The sequence below is a fragment of the Fukomys damarensis genome, unplaced genomic scaffold (genome assembly GCF_012274545.1).
Source record: "Fukomys damarensis isolate Sample0158 unplaced genomic scaffold, DMR_v1.0_HiC HiC_scaffold_7, whole genome shotgun sequence".
NCBI lineage: Eukaryota > Metazoa > Chordata > Mammalia > Rodentia > Bathyergidae > Fukomys > Fukomys damarensis.
The window spans coordinates 15266178-15280433 of record NW_022900919.1 but is presented as its reverse complement, the minus strand read 5'-3'; the positions used below and the strand labels follow the sequence as shown (position 1 = coordinate 15280433).

General features: G+C 42.6%; 1 protein-coding gene across 4 annotated transcripts in view; it reads left to right on the top strand.

The window, feature by feature from the left end:
* The window catches only part of Sv2b (synaptic vesicle glycoprotein 2B), a 175948-nt gene that overhangs the window by 152373 nt on the left and 9319 nt on the right, over positions 1-14256 (top strand). For all 4 annotated transcript variants that reach the window (XM_010621012.3, XM_010621011.3, XM_010621013.3 and 1 more), the window contains 3 exons: positions 1840-2004; positions 11219-11352; positions 13190-13390. In XM_010621012.3, coding sequence (XP_010619314.1) covers positions 1840-2004; positions 11219-11352; positions 13190-13390 — 500 coding nt within the window. The remainder of the gene's footprint in view (positions 1-1839; positions 2005-11218; positions 11353-13189; positions 13391-14256) is intronic.

The window sequence follows — 14256 nt, the reverse complement described above, 5'->3', positions numbered from 1 at the left end:
TCTTTCTTTTTACATGAATTTTGGAGCCCATTTGCAGCATCACAGGGCTGCTTTAACTGTGTGTGTAGAGTGCTCCCAATAGTTTTGGAAACAAAATACGTGTTTAATAAATTGCTATTGCCAACTAGGAACCACTAGCAAGATTTTAAACTTCCATCTGTGAAACTGCTTTGCTCACCATCGCCTGTGTCTAAAACACACTTTCCTGGGGCTCCAGGAAAGCAGATTGGCTGTAATGATTAAGAGAGGAATGAGGGGCCCTCCTGCACCCCAATATGTGTGCATGGAGACCCAGATTCTGGACCCAGACAGGGGGAAGTGTCCTACCTGCTGCTAACTTGCACCCCTCAAGTCATCCAAGCCCAGCTAGCAGAGAACATTTCAGGGGCCAAATACAACCCAGTAGGATTCAACTCACTGAGAGTTTGAAAAATGTTTTATTTACATTTATTTATGTTTTATTTCATTTTGTGGAATAGGTAATACATTTCCAATGTTGAAACAACAGAGAAATCAAGCATTCATCCTTTCCCCCTCCACCCACTCCCTTCTGCCTCCTGTATGTTATCATCTTTTATTTTCCTATTTATCATCCCAGTGATTGTCTTTGGAGAAGTAACCAAATAACTGCACACTCACACACACACACACACACACACACACACACAAGCACACACATTTTCTTATATCTTCTTTCTGTTCTTCAAAGGAACACATTTTACATATATCTGTTGTGCTTGATGATATAATCCAGAGTCTGCTCTTCCTGCCAGTAGAGTAGGGTGTTCTTTATTCTTCTTACAGGGGCATAGTGCCTGCACCTAGCATCTCACAGTGCCTCACGTTTTCTGCCCCCAGGGCCTCCTCACTGGTCTCCTGGGAGGTTTCTAGACCTCTGCTGTTGCAGGCAGTGCCACAATGAGTCCCTGTGTTTGTGGGCCACTTTAAATTTGGGCTGATTTATCAGTGGAATAGAGTCTTGGAAGTGGGAATTGAAGGGTAAGAAGGGATAAATGCAGAAGTGATAATTTTGGGTCCTGACACATTCTTCTCCATATGGTCTTACATGATTTTGTCCTTTTCCCAGCAATTTATGAAAGCACCTGTTAGTCTACAGTCTTCCTGACAGAGTGTTTTAGCAAACTTTGGGGTTTTGACAATCTGTTAGCTGAGAATGGTGTGTTTTCAATCCACATTTTCCTGATTATAAGTAGGACTGAGCATCTTTTTTTTATATGTTTAATATCTGAGTTGCTGGAATGGATTATCTTGAGTTTTTGAGGTACAAAATTATATCACCTGCAAATAGAGGGAGTTTGGTCTCTTGCTTTGCAAGTTTACATTCCCACTTCTTTCTCGGACAGTTGGGTAAGACATTCCAACGTGGTACTAAATAGTCATGGTGACAATGGACATCCTTGTCTTGGTCCTGATGCTAGTGGGAATGTCCTTGTTCAAAAAGGTTCTGATTTTGGGGTGAGACATGGATTTCGTATGTGGTAAGGAAGTGCTGACAATTCCATAATGTACTGGAAAGATTTCCTTTTTGGCATTGAGGGTGGAACCCAGGGTCTCTTGTATTTAAGCAGTTGCTCTCCCATTGAGCTACCCAATGTCCCAGGAACGAATTTTTTAAATTAAATGCCTTTTAGAATCTATGAAGATGTTCGGTTTTTCTTAGCTATAGTAATGTGATAAATTATTAGATTTTCTAATAATGAAGCAAAGTAATATGTTTAAAGAGTCTGATCCACAACAAGCCGGGAATGCCAACTCTGGTTGTGAAGGGATCAGTCATCGTGCTGCTGCTCAGACATTCTGTTCCCTTCTCTGTTCCAGTTACTACGGCCTCACAGTTTGGTTCCCTGACATGATCCGGTATTTTCAAGATGAAGAATACAAGTCTAAAATGAAGGTGTTCTTCGGGGAGCACGTGTACGGTGCCACCATCAACTTCACGATGGAAAATCAGATTCACCAACACGGGAAACTTGTGAATGACAAGTAAGTGTGCAGGCAGGGGATACCTTTGGATCAGGGTGACAGTCCGGGGACCACACGTGAAAGAATTCAATATGGTGGGCGTGAGCTCTGTTACCGACATCACAGCCTGTTATGGCCACCCGTGACACCATTGCTCCCCAGGGAGCTGCTCTGTATTGTGCTGGGCCCCTCCTGATCTTCTGTCTACAGACTGTTCATTCAAGGATGTGACATTTGGCCTAGGACAGTCAGTCAGACCATCTTCCCAGAGAACTTGACCTTTCATGGAAAGGAGCAGAAAGCCTCCTTCCATTGATGGTGCCAGGCTTGTCACTCAGTGGCACACAGCCCCCTCTGCAGGCTCCCTCTCCTTTTTGTATTACTAAGGATCAAATCGAAGACCTTCACATTGAGTTGTGTCTCCAGGCCTTTTTTAAGTTTGCTTTTTTAAAATTTTAAGACAGGGTCTCCATAAGTTGAGGTTTTTCAGGCTGGGCTCAGACTTGCTATCCTCCCGCCTCAGCCTCCCAGAGTGCTGGGATTACAGCTGTGGGTCACCGCGGTGGGACCCAGTCACCTTTGTGAACTCTACTTGGCAAGCTTGTTGGGTTGTAAATGATAGGTATGTGAGTGACCACAGGCCAGATGGAGGGACGGGAAATGAAAGGACTCAGAACTCTTACTCCTGTGGTCCCTGAAACAACCTGTGACCCAGTTGTTGAGCTTTTTCTTTATTGAACTCAGAGAGTATCTCCATGCTGGAACTTTTATGGGTCTACCCTTTGCGATCCTTTCAGCTGCTGTCACCCTAAAGTGTGCTCTGTGGGTGTTGTCCTATGGAGAAAAATCAGTGGAGTAGTAGAACAATCTTCTTCACATCGTTGTGGGGAGGAAGATGTGCCATTTTATTCCATTCCATTTTGTAAAAATTCCAGTCCATTTTATTCATCCTCTTCTAGTCTTGGCACCAATGACTTGGGTGGTCTGGCCCACTGGGCTTGAGGAATGCTGTGGTTGCCCTTGGCTAGTGTTACAGAGGGACAGGGAGGACATGAGCTGCATTTACTCCGGGACACATTGTGCTGCCTCCACTGGTGCTGTGGTCTCCAGAAAGTCCCTGCTCATGGGCCGTGACAGCCAAACACATTGGGAAGGGCAGGCATGGCTGAGGGAGGTGGGGGAGCCCCCGGCTCCAGTCCGGTCCATCTTGCTCTGACAGGCCAGACCTTAACAGAGGCTCCCTGTTTTTTTGGGGGGCAGAAAATGAATTAAAAGGATGACTCTCAGTTCTTCAAATAGGAGACCTTTGGGAAGGATATTTAGGACCAGTGATATTTATCACTGGACACGGGGTCCTCAATTTCAGGGTATTTTAAAAAGTGCTGAAGCTCAGTGACAAACACCGACACATTTGTCCAGACAGCCACAGCCCTGTGAGTAGATGCTCAGAGTCCCTGCAGTCTGCCCGAGTGGCTGCTGTAGGGATAGCAGCTCCAGGGCTGGGGTGGCGGATTCACACTGGAGCTCTTCAGTTTTAGAGCAGGATGCCAGGTGTTGGCGTGCCAAGGAAGAGACGCGGCCCTCCCTCACCAGAACACTTTGGAGATGGAGGAAACTGAGGGACCCCAGTCCCTGCAAAGATGAATTCACTAAGGAAACCGCATTCACGAAGTCCCCAGTATTCAGTCACGGGAAATAATGACAGTAACGGCGCCCATGATGCCAGTAATCGTAACTGTTGAAGCCAGCGTCATCAGCCCTTCCATGAGCCAGCCACTGTTCTAAGAGATTTACATAAGTTATCCCGTGTCACCCACAGAGATGCTGCGAGAAGTCAGGGGTAGGCTTCTTTACAGGGCTCAGGGGCAGACTGAGTAACGTGGTCAAGGTCACACGGCTAATAGAAAGAGAAATGTCTGCAAACAGTGTCCGGCGTGTATTTCACGGCAAATATCGTGTCACTGGGAAACTTTCCATCCCCACAGAGGCCCGGATTGGCATGATGTTTTCTGCATTGGAAAAGTTCGCCACAATAAGACTCCATGTAATTTCTAACAGATGTATTTTAGAATCCTAAGACTTCGCTGTGCAGAAGTAGGGATTTTTGGTCCACTCTTATCTTTTTACTTTTCCTCAGTGTCTCCAAGCTGCCAGCACACTTCTGGGTGGGAAGGCGGGGACTCGAGGGCTGAGGAGAGCAGTGGTCTCATTTCGTGGACCTCTGGGACTAGTGTAGTGGCCAAGGGTCTGAGAACACATAGGCTCCCAGGATCACCCTAGAGGAGATGTATATATTCTCCCCACGCATGTGCCTCCCTGTCTGTGTTCCAAATGCATGGGGATGTTTTTGCGTCGTTATCAAAACGTGAATTCCTTCAAGTTGTACTGAATTAATTGTAACTTTTGTTATATGTGCTTTAACCAGTGGGTACTGAAAGTCTTCTTTAACCACACTAAGTTGGAGCTCAGGATTTTTCCACCCAGTAAAATGAACAGAAAGAGTGGTTTTTCCTTGGGCTGAGCAAGACTGAAATTTGAGAACCGTGGTTTGCTTCTTTTTTTGAATTGTGCTGCCATCTGCTGGTCATGAATGGGCAACACTTGGTCTTTGAAATCCCGAGCCTGTAAAACTGGAATAACCATCTGTTCTTGGGCCACCTTCGGCGTTTATGGGCATCAGTATTTCGCCTTTCACATTTTCTACACTTGGCTGCTTTACAAGTTAGATGAAAATTATTTATTTTATTCATCCAAAACTAGTCAGTAATTGAATATTGTTTGGATTTTGTTGTAATTATGATTACTTTAGAAATTAGGGCTTCTTTAAAAAAAATCAAGGTATAATTTCCCATAAAATTTACCCTTTTTAGTTCATATTTTTGTGAGTTTTGAAAAATACATTCAATCACGTGACCGTCAGCAGCATCAGGATGCGGAACAGTCCCACTGCTCACCGAATCTCCTCATTTTACCCACCACTTTCCTTTGTCCTCTTCTTCCTCTTCCTTCTCCTCTTCTCTCCCCCCCCACCTCTTTCTTTTTCGTTTTGTTTTGTTTTTGTTTTTGTTTTTTGAGACAGGGTCTCACTATGTAGTTGAGGCTGACCTGGAACTCACTTTGTAGCCCAGGCTGCTCTCAAACTCACAGCGATCCTCCTGCCTCAGCCTCCCAACTGCTGGGATTACAGGCTTGTGCCACTATGCCCCCTCCTCTTTCTTTTCTTCCTGCCCCCCTTTTTTTGTAGTACTGACTCTTGAACCCAGGGTTTTCACACTGGGTTACACCCCCGGCCACTTTTTAAAAAATTTGAGGTAGGTTCTTGCTAAGTTGCTAAGTCTCCCAGGCTGAGCTCAAACTTTTGATCCTCTTGCCTCAGCCTCCCAGAGTGGTAGGGTAACTGGTGTGTGCCACCATGCCTGGCTGCCTGTGATCTTCTTGAAGTCATATCAATGGAACTGTATTACATGAAGCCTTTGGAATTTGCTTCTTTTACTTAGCATAACACACTTGAGATTTATCTATGTTGCTTCATGGAGAGTAGTGTTTTTTTTTTTTATTTTGTTATTGTTGGACTGTAGTCCATTTCCACTGCGTTTTGTTTGTTCATCAATTGAAGGGATTTTGGATCATTTTCAGACTTCAGCAGTTAGTCTTTTATTTAGGACGTGTATGTCTATATTTATGTACGAATTTGTTCTAATTTTCTATTGTTAATTTAGTAATTGCTTTTGTCTTTATTATTCCCCTTTTTGTCTTGGGTTCTATTCTTTAGATTCTACCTCAGTTTTTATTCCAAAAGGCAGTAACATGCTAGGATCTTTGCAAAGGAGATAACATGAGGTATTGTGAGTTTTTTTACTTGGGTAGCCAGAGTGTTAAAGAGGAAGAGAGGTGGTTGGATTTACGGGCAGATTCACCGATACACAAATGTGGCCTTAGAGGCGATGTTTGCCTGGCCTTGGCACTAGGGGAGAACATTGTTGGTTCTCCATGAGGTAATATTTCAATATGTGGGAAAGGCGGCCATTTCCCGAGGCCACTCATTTATTTCTTCCTCAGAGGCTATTGACAGTGAAGGTGCTCTTTCTTTAAAGAGCTGGAAAAGCCCATCTCCTCTGTAGCCCTGCTTTAAGGGTTTTAAGTGCAGGCCTAGGGAAGAGAGCAGACTTAGCTGAAATTGCTGGGAGCACTTGTTGGTTAAGAGCTTCGTTTCGTGGAAGGTCTGTCAGAGCTGGGGTGCAGGCCTGAAGCCTACTTGTGGAGAATGTAGCAAGTGAGACAGAGTCGCAGGAAATGCGGTTACTCCCTCCATTCTTTAAGCAAATTAGGCCCAAGCACATCTTTTCTGCAGTGAACAATCCTCTTGTTTGTTTTGCTTGAGCTCAGAGCTGATATGAGTTAACATCTGAGAACTGAGGTCCAAGTCCTTTTCTGAAGACCTGCGTCTCATTTTGCTCTGCCTGGAAACCTCATTGTAGTAGGGCATGTGTGGGTGTAGGATTTGAGGAAACATACTTTTATTTATTTTCTCTCTGAAAGGTAGTGCAATTTATGGGGAAGAGAATTCTGTGCTTAAAAAAAAAAAGTAAATTAACTGGTACACAGGGCCTGGAATGCCTCCTTCTCCTGTAGAGAGATTTTCTTGTCTTGTAGGACATGCATCTCATGTGCCCTTTGAGAGGAGGGGATGCTATACCTCCATCCTGGCAATCATCTTACTATATTTTAATGGTTGTATTTCTTTTTTATTTCTTTAAGCATACTAAGTTTCTGGAGCGTTATACCATTAAGCTTAGAGCGCGATGACTAGATAAAGGTGACTTTAGTGTAGTTCAGGTTACTTGGCAGACTAAGAACTATGTCTGGGTGCAACTGAAATCAAGGGTTTGTAATAATAATTCTGTTTTAGACCCTGGATCACTGATGGCTTCTTTTCCTGAAAGGTTAAGTTCTGCAAGATACGGATACTTCGGCTAGCTTTTGTTTCATCCTCTGAATTCTCCTGATTGAAGAATCTTGGACCCCTTTAGTATATAAGTTAGAGAGTGGAGGAGATGATTTATATAAAGCCTCATAAAATATGTGTTCGCTCTTTCTCCTTTTATCTCTTCCCTTATAACTTCGGCTTTTTATAACCTACTTGGAGATACATTTTAGGGTCAGCCTGTGTCAGATTCATTTATGATTTATGGCTTTGCTTTCTCACCTACCCTTGGAAAATATTAAAATATTACTGAAAGCCACATTGCCAGTCTGTTATTATTATATTAAAGAGAAAGATGCATTAAGAATGGCACAGGCCTGAGACAGTCTCCAGGAATAGCTGTCCTGAGTAAATACATCTGGTATGCAAATTTTGAAATCACAAGCGTCTTCCTGTAATAAAAGGCTTATCAATTATTTTTTTAATGGAAACCGGAAGAGACCACAGCAGCTTTTGGAAGCTTCTGCTGTATTTAAAAATCTGTAGCAAGTTTGTCCCTAAGAAAGTTCACTCAAAATACTTTGGATTCTTGACTAATGATTCTCAAATTTTTGGCAGTACAATAATCTGGTGTCTGCTTTGGAATTTGTGGTTCAAGAAGTATAGGTTGTAGTAAAGAAAATTTACATTTTTTGTTTGGTTGTTTTTGAGATGGGGTCTTGCTATGTAACTCACAGTGACCTTGAGTAGTAGCACACGCTGGCCTCAAACTGGAGATCCCCCTGCCTTAGCCTCCTGAGTGCTGGAAAAACTGCACCTGTAAGGATATCCTCCTACTTTATTCTAGAATCTCCCTTTGACAAGGGCTTGCTAGCCTTCTATTGGGCTAGTCTTCTTATGGGAGGTCTTTTTGCAGCAGTTAACGACAGGTGGTTCTAGGTGAAGGCTCGAGCAGAACACAGTATGGCATGAGAGGTGTTGGTCACTGGCTGTGAAGGGTCAGGAGGGAATGAATTATCTCAGGTCCCTGAGGAGGAACAGTGACCCTGAGCATGCTGTGCCATCTCCAAGCCTGTGATTCCCTCTGTATTGTGACTTAACTTTCCCAGGCAGACTGGAGGGCAGGGGCTATGCCTTTCCCATCTGTATGCATAGTACCTAGTAGCATACTCAGCACGTGATTGCTGAAGACCAGACACATCACTGAATGAACGAGTGGGCTGTGATTATTCACAAATGAAGACACAGCCCAAAGCTCCCAGCCTAGAAGTTGGACCAACAGCAGAGGATGCCGTTCACGTACGTGAGATAGATTTTAAGTGTAATATTTTTCTAAGTTGATGCAGACTTGGAGTAGTGCTTGTGGCTCCCAAATGTGGCCGCACCATAACTGCCTTCTCCCCTCAGTAACTGAATTTTTAAGCAAAACTTGTCACGCACACACTTGGTATAAAGCGCAAAGGAAGTCGATCTCATTCCTACCTCCGTTGCATCTCCCCAGAATACACTACTTCTACCAGCTTCTTGTGTAACCCTACAGATATATTTGGAGTTTGTGTACCCTGCCCTTTCTCATGTGCGTGCTCACACGCTTGAACTTTATGCTGCATCTGGATTTTTTTTCACCTAACAATATATATCTACCTCGATTATTCTTATGGCTTCATAAAGTTTCATTGTATGGTTTTTGTCTACCTATCATGTATGTATGCACATGTGTATGTATGCATGTACAGTTATTTTAAGCTGTGTTATAGTGAAGATGAGTGAATGTGTTTCCTTGACTATGTGAGCAAATCCAGGACATATTCCTTGAGATGGTAATCTTAATCAAAGGGAATGTGCATTTTACTTATTTATTTTTTCCTCCTTGAGTTTATTGGTACATTTGAGGTATACAGTACAGTTATGTGCATCATTGGGATCTTGCGCCTTTACATGACAGGTCTTTGTTCTCATTTTTTCCCCTTACCCCTGCCCTCCCTTCACCCCCTCCTCCCTTCCCTATTTACAAATACTTTATTTCCATTTTTTAATTTTCTCATATATTTTTCTTTTCCCTTATTTTCTTTCCCCTCCCCTTCCCACTTCCCCTACACCTTTAGCCCTTTTCTTCCTATTTCACATTGTCAATTATACCATTAGGATCTTATTTATGATTATAGTTTTTCACACCACACGTGTGACTTATTTATTTCACTTAAGCGCATATCCTCAATATGCATCCATTTTTCTATGAATGACTCTAATTTCCCATTCTTTATGGCTGAGTAATATTCCATTTTATAGAAAAACCACATCTTCCTTATCCAGGCTCCAACTGATGGGCAAATGGGCTGTTTCCAAGTTTTAGCTATTACAAACTGTGCCGCTATAAACATGGGTGCACATATATCACTGTGGTATGATTCTTTTAATTCTTTTGGAAAGACACCCAGTAGAGAGATGGCTGGGTCAAATGGAACCTCTAATCTCAGTTCTTTGAGGAATCTCCATATTGATTTCCACAGTGGTTGCACCAGTCTGCACCAACAATGGAGAAGGGTTCCTTTCTCCCCACAACCCCGCCAACACTTGTTATTGGTTGATTTCTTGTTAGCAGCCATTCTTTGTGGGTGGTGGAATCTCAGTGCTGTTTTCATCTGCGTCTCTCGAATGACCAGTGATGTGGAACATTTTTTCACATATTTACTTGATGCTTTTACTTCTTTGTCTGAGAAATGTCTGTTCATTTCAGATGCCCATTTTTGAATCAGATCTTTATATTTTGGGGGGCTGATTTTTTTGAGTTCTTTATATATTCTAGATAAGAGTCCTTTGTCTGAGGAGCAGCTGGTAAAAATGTTTTCACACATTGTGGGTTGTCTCTTAGTTCTGTTGATGGTTTCTTTTGCAGTGCAGAAGCTTTTTAATAAGATGAGATCCCAGTTGTTGATTCTTTCTGCTAGTTCCCATGCTACTGAGGATTTATTCATAAAGTCTTTTCCTATGCCAATCAATGTCTTCAAGAGTTCTGCCTAACTTATCTTCCAGCAAATTTAATGTCTCCTTTTTAATATTTAGATCTTTAATCCACTTGGATTTTAGTTTAGTGCATGGTGAAAGATAAGGGTCTAGTTTTAATCTTTGGCAGGTTGAAATACAGTTTTTTTCCAACACCATTTGTTAAAGAGGCTATCTTTCCTCCAGTGAGGAGGGTTGGCTCCTTTGTCAAAGATTAGGTAGTACGTCTGGAGTTCTGTATCTTCCAATCTATTCCACTGATCCTCAGGTCTGTTTCTTTGACAGTACCATGCTGTTTTTATCACAGTGGCTTTGTAGTATAGTTTCATATTGGGAATTGCTATACATGCTGCCATGTCTCTGTTGCCTAGGATGGCTTTTGCTATTCTAGGTCTCTTCTGGTTCCAAATGAAGTTTTGGATTATTTTTTCTAGCTCTAGTGTGAAATATAGTGTTGGAATTTCAATTGGCATTGCATTGAATCTGTATATCAATTGTGGTAGTATGGCCATTTTCACTGTTGATTCTTCCTACCCAGGAACATGGTATATCTTTCCATTTTCTTATATCCTCTTTGATCTCTTTTTTCAGAGTATTGTAGTTTTCAGTGTAGAGGTCTTTTGCTTCTTTCGTTAGATTGATTCCTAGATACTTTATTTTTTTGGATGCTATTATGAAAGCATTTCTCTTTCAGTGACTGTTATTTGTGTACAAGAAGTCTTTTGGTTTTTGAGTGTTGACCTTGTATTCAGCTACTCTGCTGAAAGGGAATGTGCATTTTAAATTTAGCAAAATTGTTCTTCAAAGAGTTTGCACAAATTAATTCATCCATTGAGGTGAATGAAAGTGCTTATCTCCCAACATCAATGTTGGAGCACTTTAAAAAAATGAAGATTCTTGGGCCTTCACAACTCTGTTGCTTCTAGACCCAGGAGAAGTCTAGGAACTCACATGCTTTTAAATTTCCTGAGGAAGTGAGACATTGTCTCTATTTTCTTCTCACACAATTTTGCACTCCTGTGATTCTGATGTAGAAGGTCCATGGACTTACTCTTGGGAACCACTACATCGGCGCAGAGTTTTCCCATATGTGCCTGGGCTAGATGCTGCTTTCCATACTCTTGATGCCCTTTCTGAGCAATAAATAAACAGCTAAGAAATGGGGAACTAGTCTTAGTTGAAAGTAATGTTCTAGTAGATTTTATTAGGTGGTACTTCTCGTTTTAGCCTTTCTGTATTTCCTGTTTTGGTCTCATGTCTCCCTTTTCTCAGGGATGAATCACTCAGGGGCTAATATCTTTCCTACAGGTTTACGAAGATGTACTTTAAACACGTTCTCTTCGAGGACACGTTTTTTGATGAGTGCTATTTTGAGGACGTCACATCTACTGATACCTATTTCAAAAATTGCACCATCGAATCAACCATCTTTTATAATACAGGTAAGAGCAAGGATAGGATGGGTGAAAGGCAATAAGGATAGACTGGTGTCTAAGATCCCAAACACTTAGTCCTAAGTTTCAAGTGGAGGAAAGTATTTGTAGATATCAGTGTCAATCCTTAGAGTAAAGAAACAGGTACTAGCCCTAGGGAAGGCACAAATTAGGTGTGTGCACAACCTGCTCCAAGCTTATCTGTGTCTCAGGCTTCATCACATATCCAATAGAAACAAAAGTTCTGGCCGGGTGTTTCCATCTAGATGAGACCAAGGCTGTATACTAAGGGTCTTTGGTAGGAGCAATGTACAACACCAGTAAAAACCGGCATTCCTGGAGGGCTTGCATAGTTTGAAGTTTATTTCATTGAAAACTCATGTTTTTACAATAACAAACGAAAAGAGAAAATTACCTCGTTCAAATTTTGTGCATAAATTAAGATGCTAAGAATATTTTAGGGATATACTGCTTCAGATTTCTGTAATTTAAAAAAGTCTCAAAATTCCGTGACCCCACTGTGCCTTGTTACATTTGCTACTCTGTAGGTTGAGGACACACTGAGTAAAGCTGGGATGGTGGGAAACCAACTGAGCTTTATTACCGGGGCCCTTACCAACACGGCCTCAGCTGAGCAATGGACTGCTATCCTCACCTTACAGCTAAGGAGACTGAGACTTAAGTGATTTGCTCAAGGCCACAGCTGGCAAGGTGGGGAAGTCTGGGTCCATTCCTCAATTGTTTGGCTCCAGGGTCTGTGCTCTTTCCCCTGAACTACTTACATTACATCCAGATTTATGCTTTCTCCCCAGTTTCAGGACCAGGGGGATAGTTTATTCAAGAGCATCTGTGTCTTCTGTGATGTCAGCCGAAAAAGATTCAATACTTGGCATCTGATGTCCTTCTGTCTCTTAATTATTGGTTACAAGACTTACCTTCCTGAATTTCTTTTTTAGCCTCCACTTAGAAAAGAAAAGCAAGCTCCAGAAATTTGCGACTTGTCATTAAAAAGTGGCTCATTCTTTTCTTCTTTCAGATTTAAGAATGCCTTATCATTTGCGTACTGTTAACACAGAACTTATCACAAACACTTACAGGTGGGAAATGTCAGAGCTAGGAGAAGCAATGGGGATAATTATGTATATGCCTCCAGTTTTATAGGTAGATACTCAGGGAAGTTTAAGGGGGCATATCCCCATCCCAAATACAAGTTTTCCTATTTAGCCTTCTGTCTTCTACAATAGCAAGTGTTAGTGTCAGAAGGTGTGTAAATACCTGGGTATGGGGTACCCACAGGAGCTCAGGAGGCTGAGGCAGGAGAATTGCTGTGAGGTGGAGGCCAGCCTGGGCTACATACGGAGTTCCAGGCCAGCTTGAACTACATAATGAGATCCTGTCTCAAAAAACAAAAAGTAATATAAAAAAGAAGATGTTAAGGAAGTTCTTAACTTATTAGTCTGGGCAGGCTTTTGCACAGACTGGCTCCTTCTGGACCCAACTCTCTTGGGTTCTGTTTCGCTAAGTCAGGTAGCATCCGGGGAGTGGCCCAGCCACTGTGGCTGTTACTGTCACCTGACTGACACAGACAGAACTGTTATGCAGTTGCAGAGATGAAATATTTTATAGTGTTCCTCAAATTCAGCTTACTTTTCTCTGTCCATGTTATGGTAACGCGAACAGGCCATTGTGCTCGGGAAGTGTCTCTGTCCATCCATGCCTGGCCACATATCACCTTGACTATGAGTCAGAGATTGCCCATGGAAGGGAGTATAAGTCCATCCCTGCCTCAGCCCTATCTCCCAGTCCCCTCCACTCATAGGAACCAAAGCTTTCCTTCTCTCCCCAGACCTGTACAAGCATAAGTTCATCAACTGTCGCTTCATCAACACGACCTTTCTGGAGCAGAAGGAAGGCTGCCACATGGACTTTGAGGAGGATAATGACTTCCTGATTTACCTCGTCAGCTTCCTGGGAAGTCTGTCCGTCCTCCCTGGGAACATCATTTCTGCCCTGCTCATGGATAGGATTGGAAGGCTCAAGATGATAGGTGAGTGTTAGTGTTCTGCTGCTCCCATGGCTGGAGCAGTGGCTTTCAAGGTAACAAAGCAATGGAACATTTCTTTCTCTTGAGGAAATCTCGTGAAGGAAACCTAGCAGGTAAGACAGTGTGCTGTTGTAGACCCCAAGGAGGAATGTCTAGGGAAGCCCATAGCTCTATGACAAGAGTCTTAGAGGATGGACTCTGTCATTTCTAGACTTGTTCATGTTAATACAAATGCCATGAAGCATGTGCTCTAGAGATGTTGGTGACTGTGACAGTGAGCACCAAACTTTCTACTGGAAAAGTCCAAAGGGAAACAAAATAAATCACATAGCCAATCTGTTGGAGAAAAGATAGTCGATCAGGTCTGTGTGGGAAGGAAATCTTTTCCTGGCATTTGACTCATGTTGAGTGTTATGATTCTAACTAAGGCCATGAATATTCAGAATGGTGAGCATGTGAAGTGCAGGTGATTTTGGCTCTTTAATCTTGTGCGGGAAGGAGAGTCTGCCTGTAGGTACAGCAGACTGAGCTGTCTGTGTTAGAAACAGTGTCCTGGCTTGTCCTGAAGCCCTTTGAGAGAAGGAATGGAGACATTAATTTCTGCAATGCCCATGCCCTACACAACACCTGCCTACATGTGGCCCTTGGTACAGCCACTGAACTGACTAGAACCAATAGAGACGGCCACTTTCCCGTGTGAGCCGGAAGCCCCAAGCCATCAGCAGAGGAAAGGCTGTAAGTCAGGCAGCCATCTCCGCCAAAATTAGCTTCATGAGTTAACAAGTTCCTTTGCTTCTGTGAACTTCCACTTCATAAAAATCTTAGAATACATTTTTTTTTTTTGTCCAGGGTCCTTTTGAGCTTGGGTC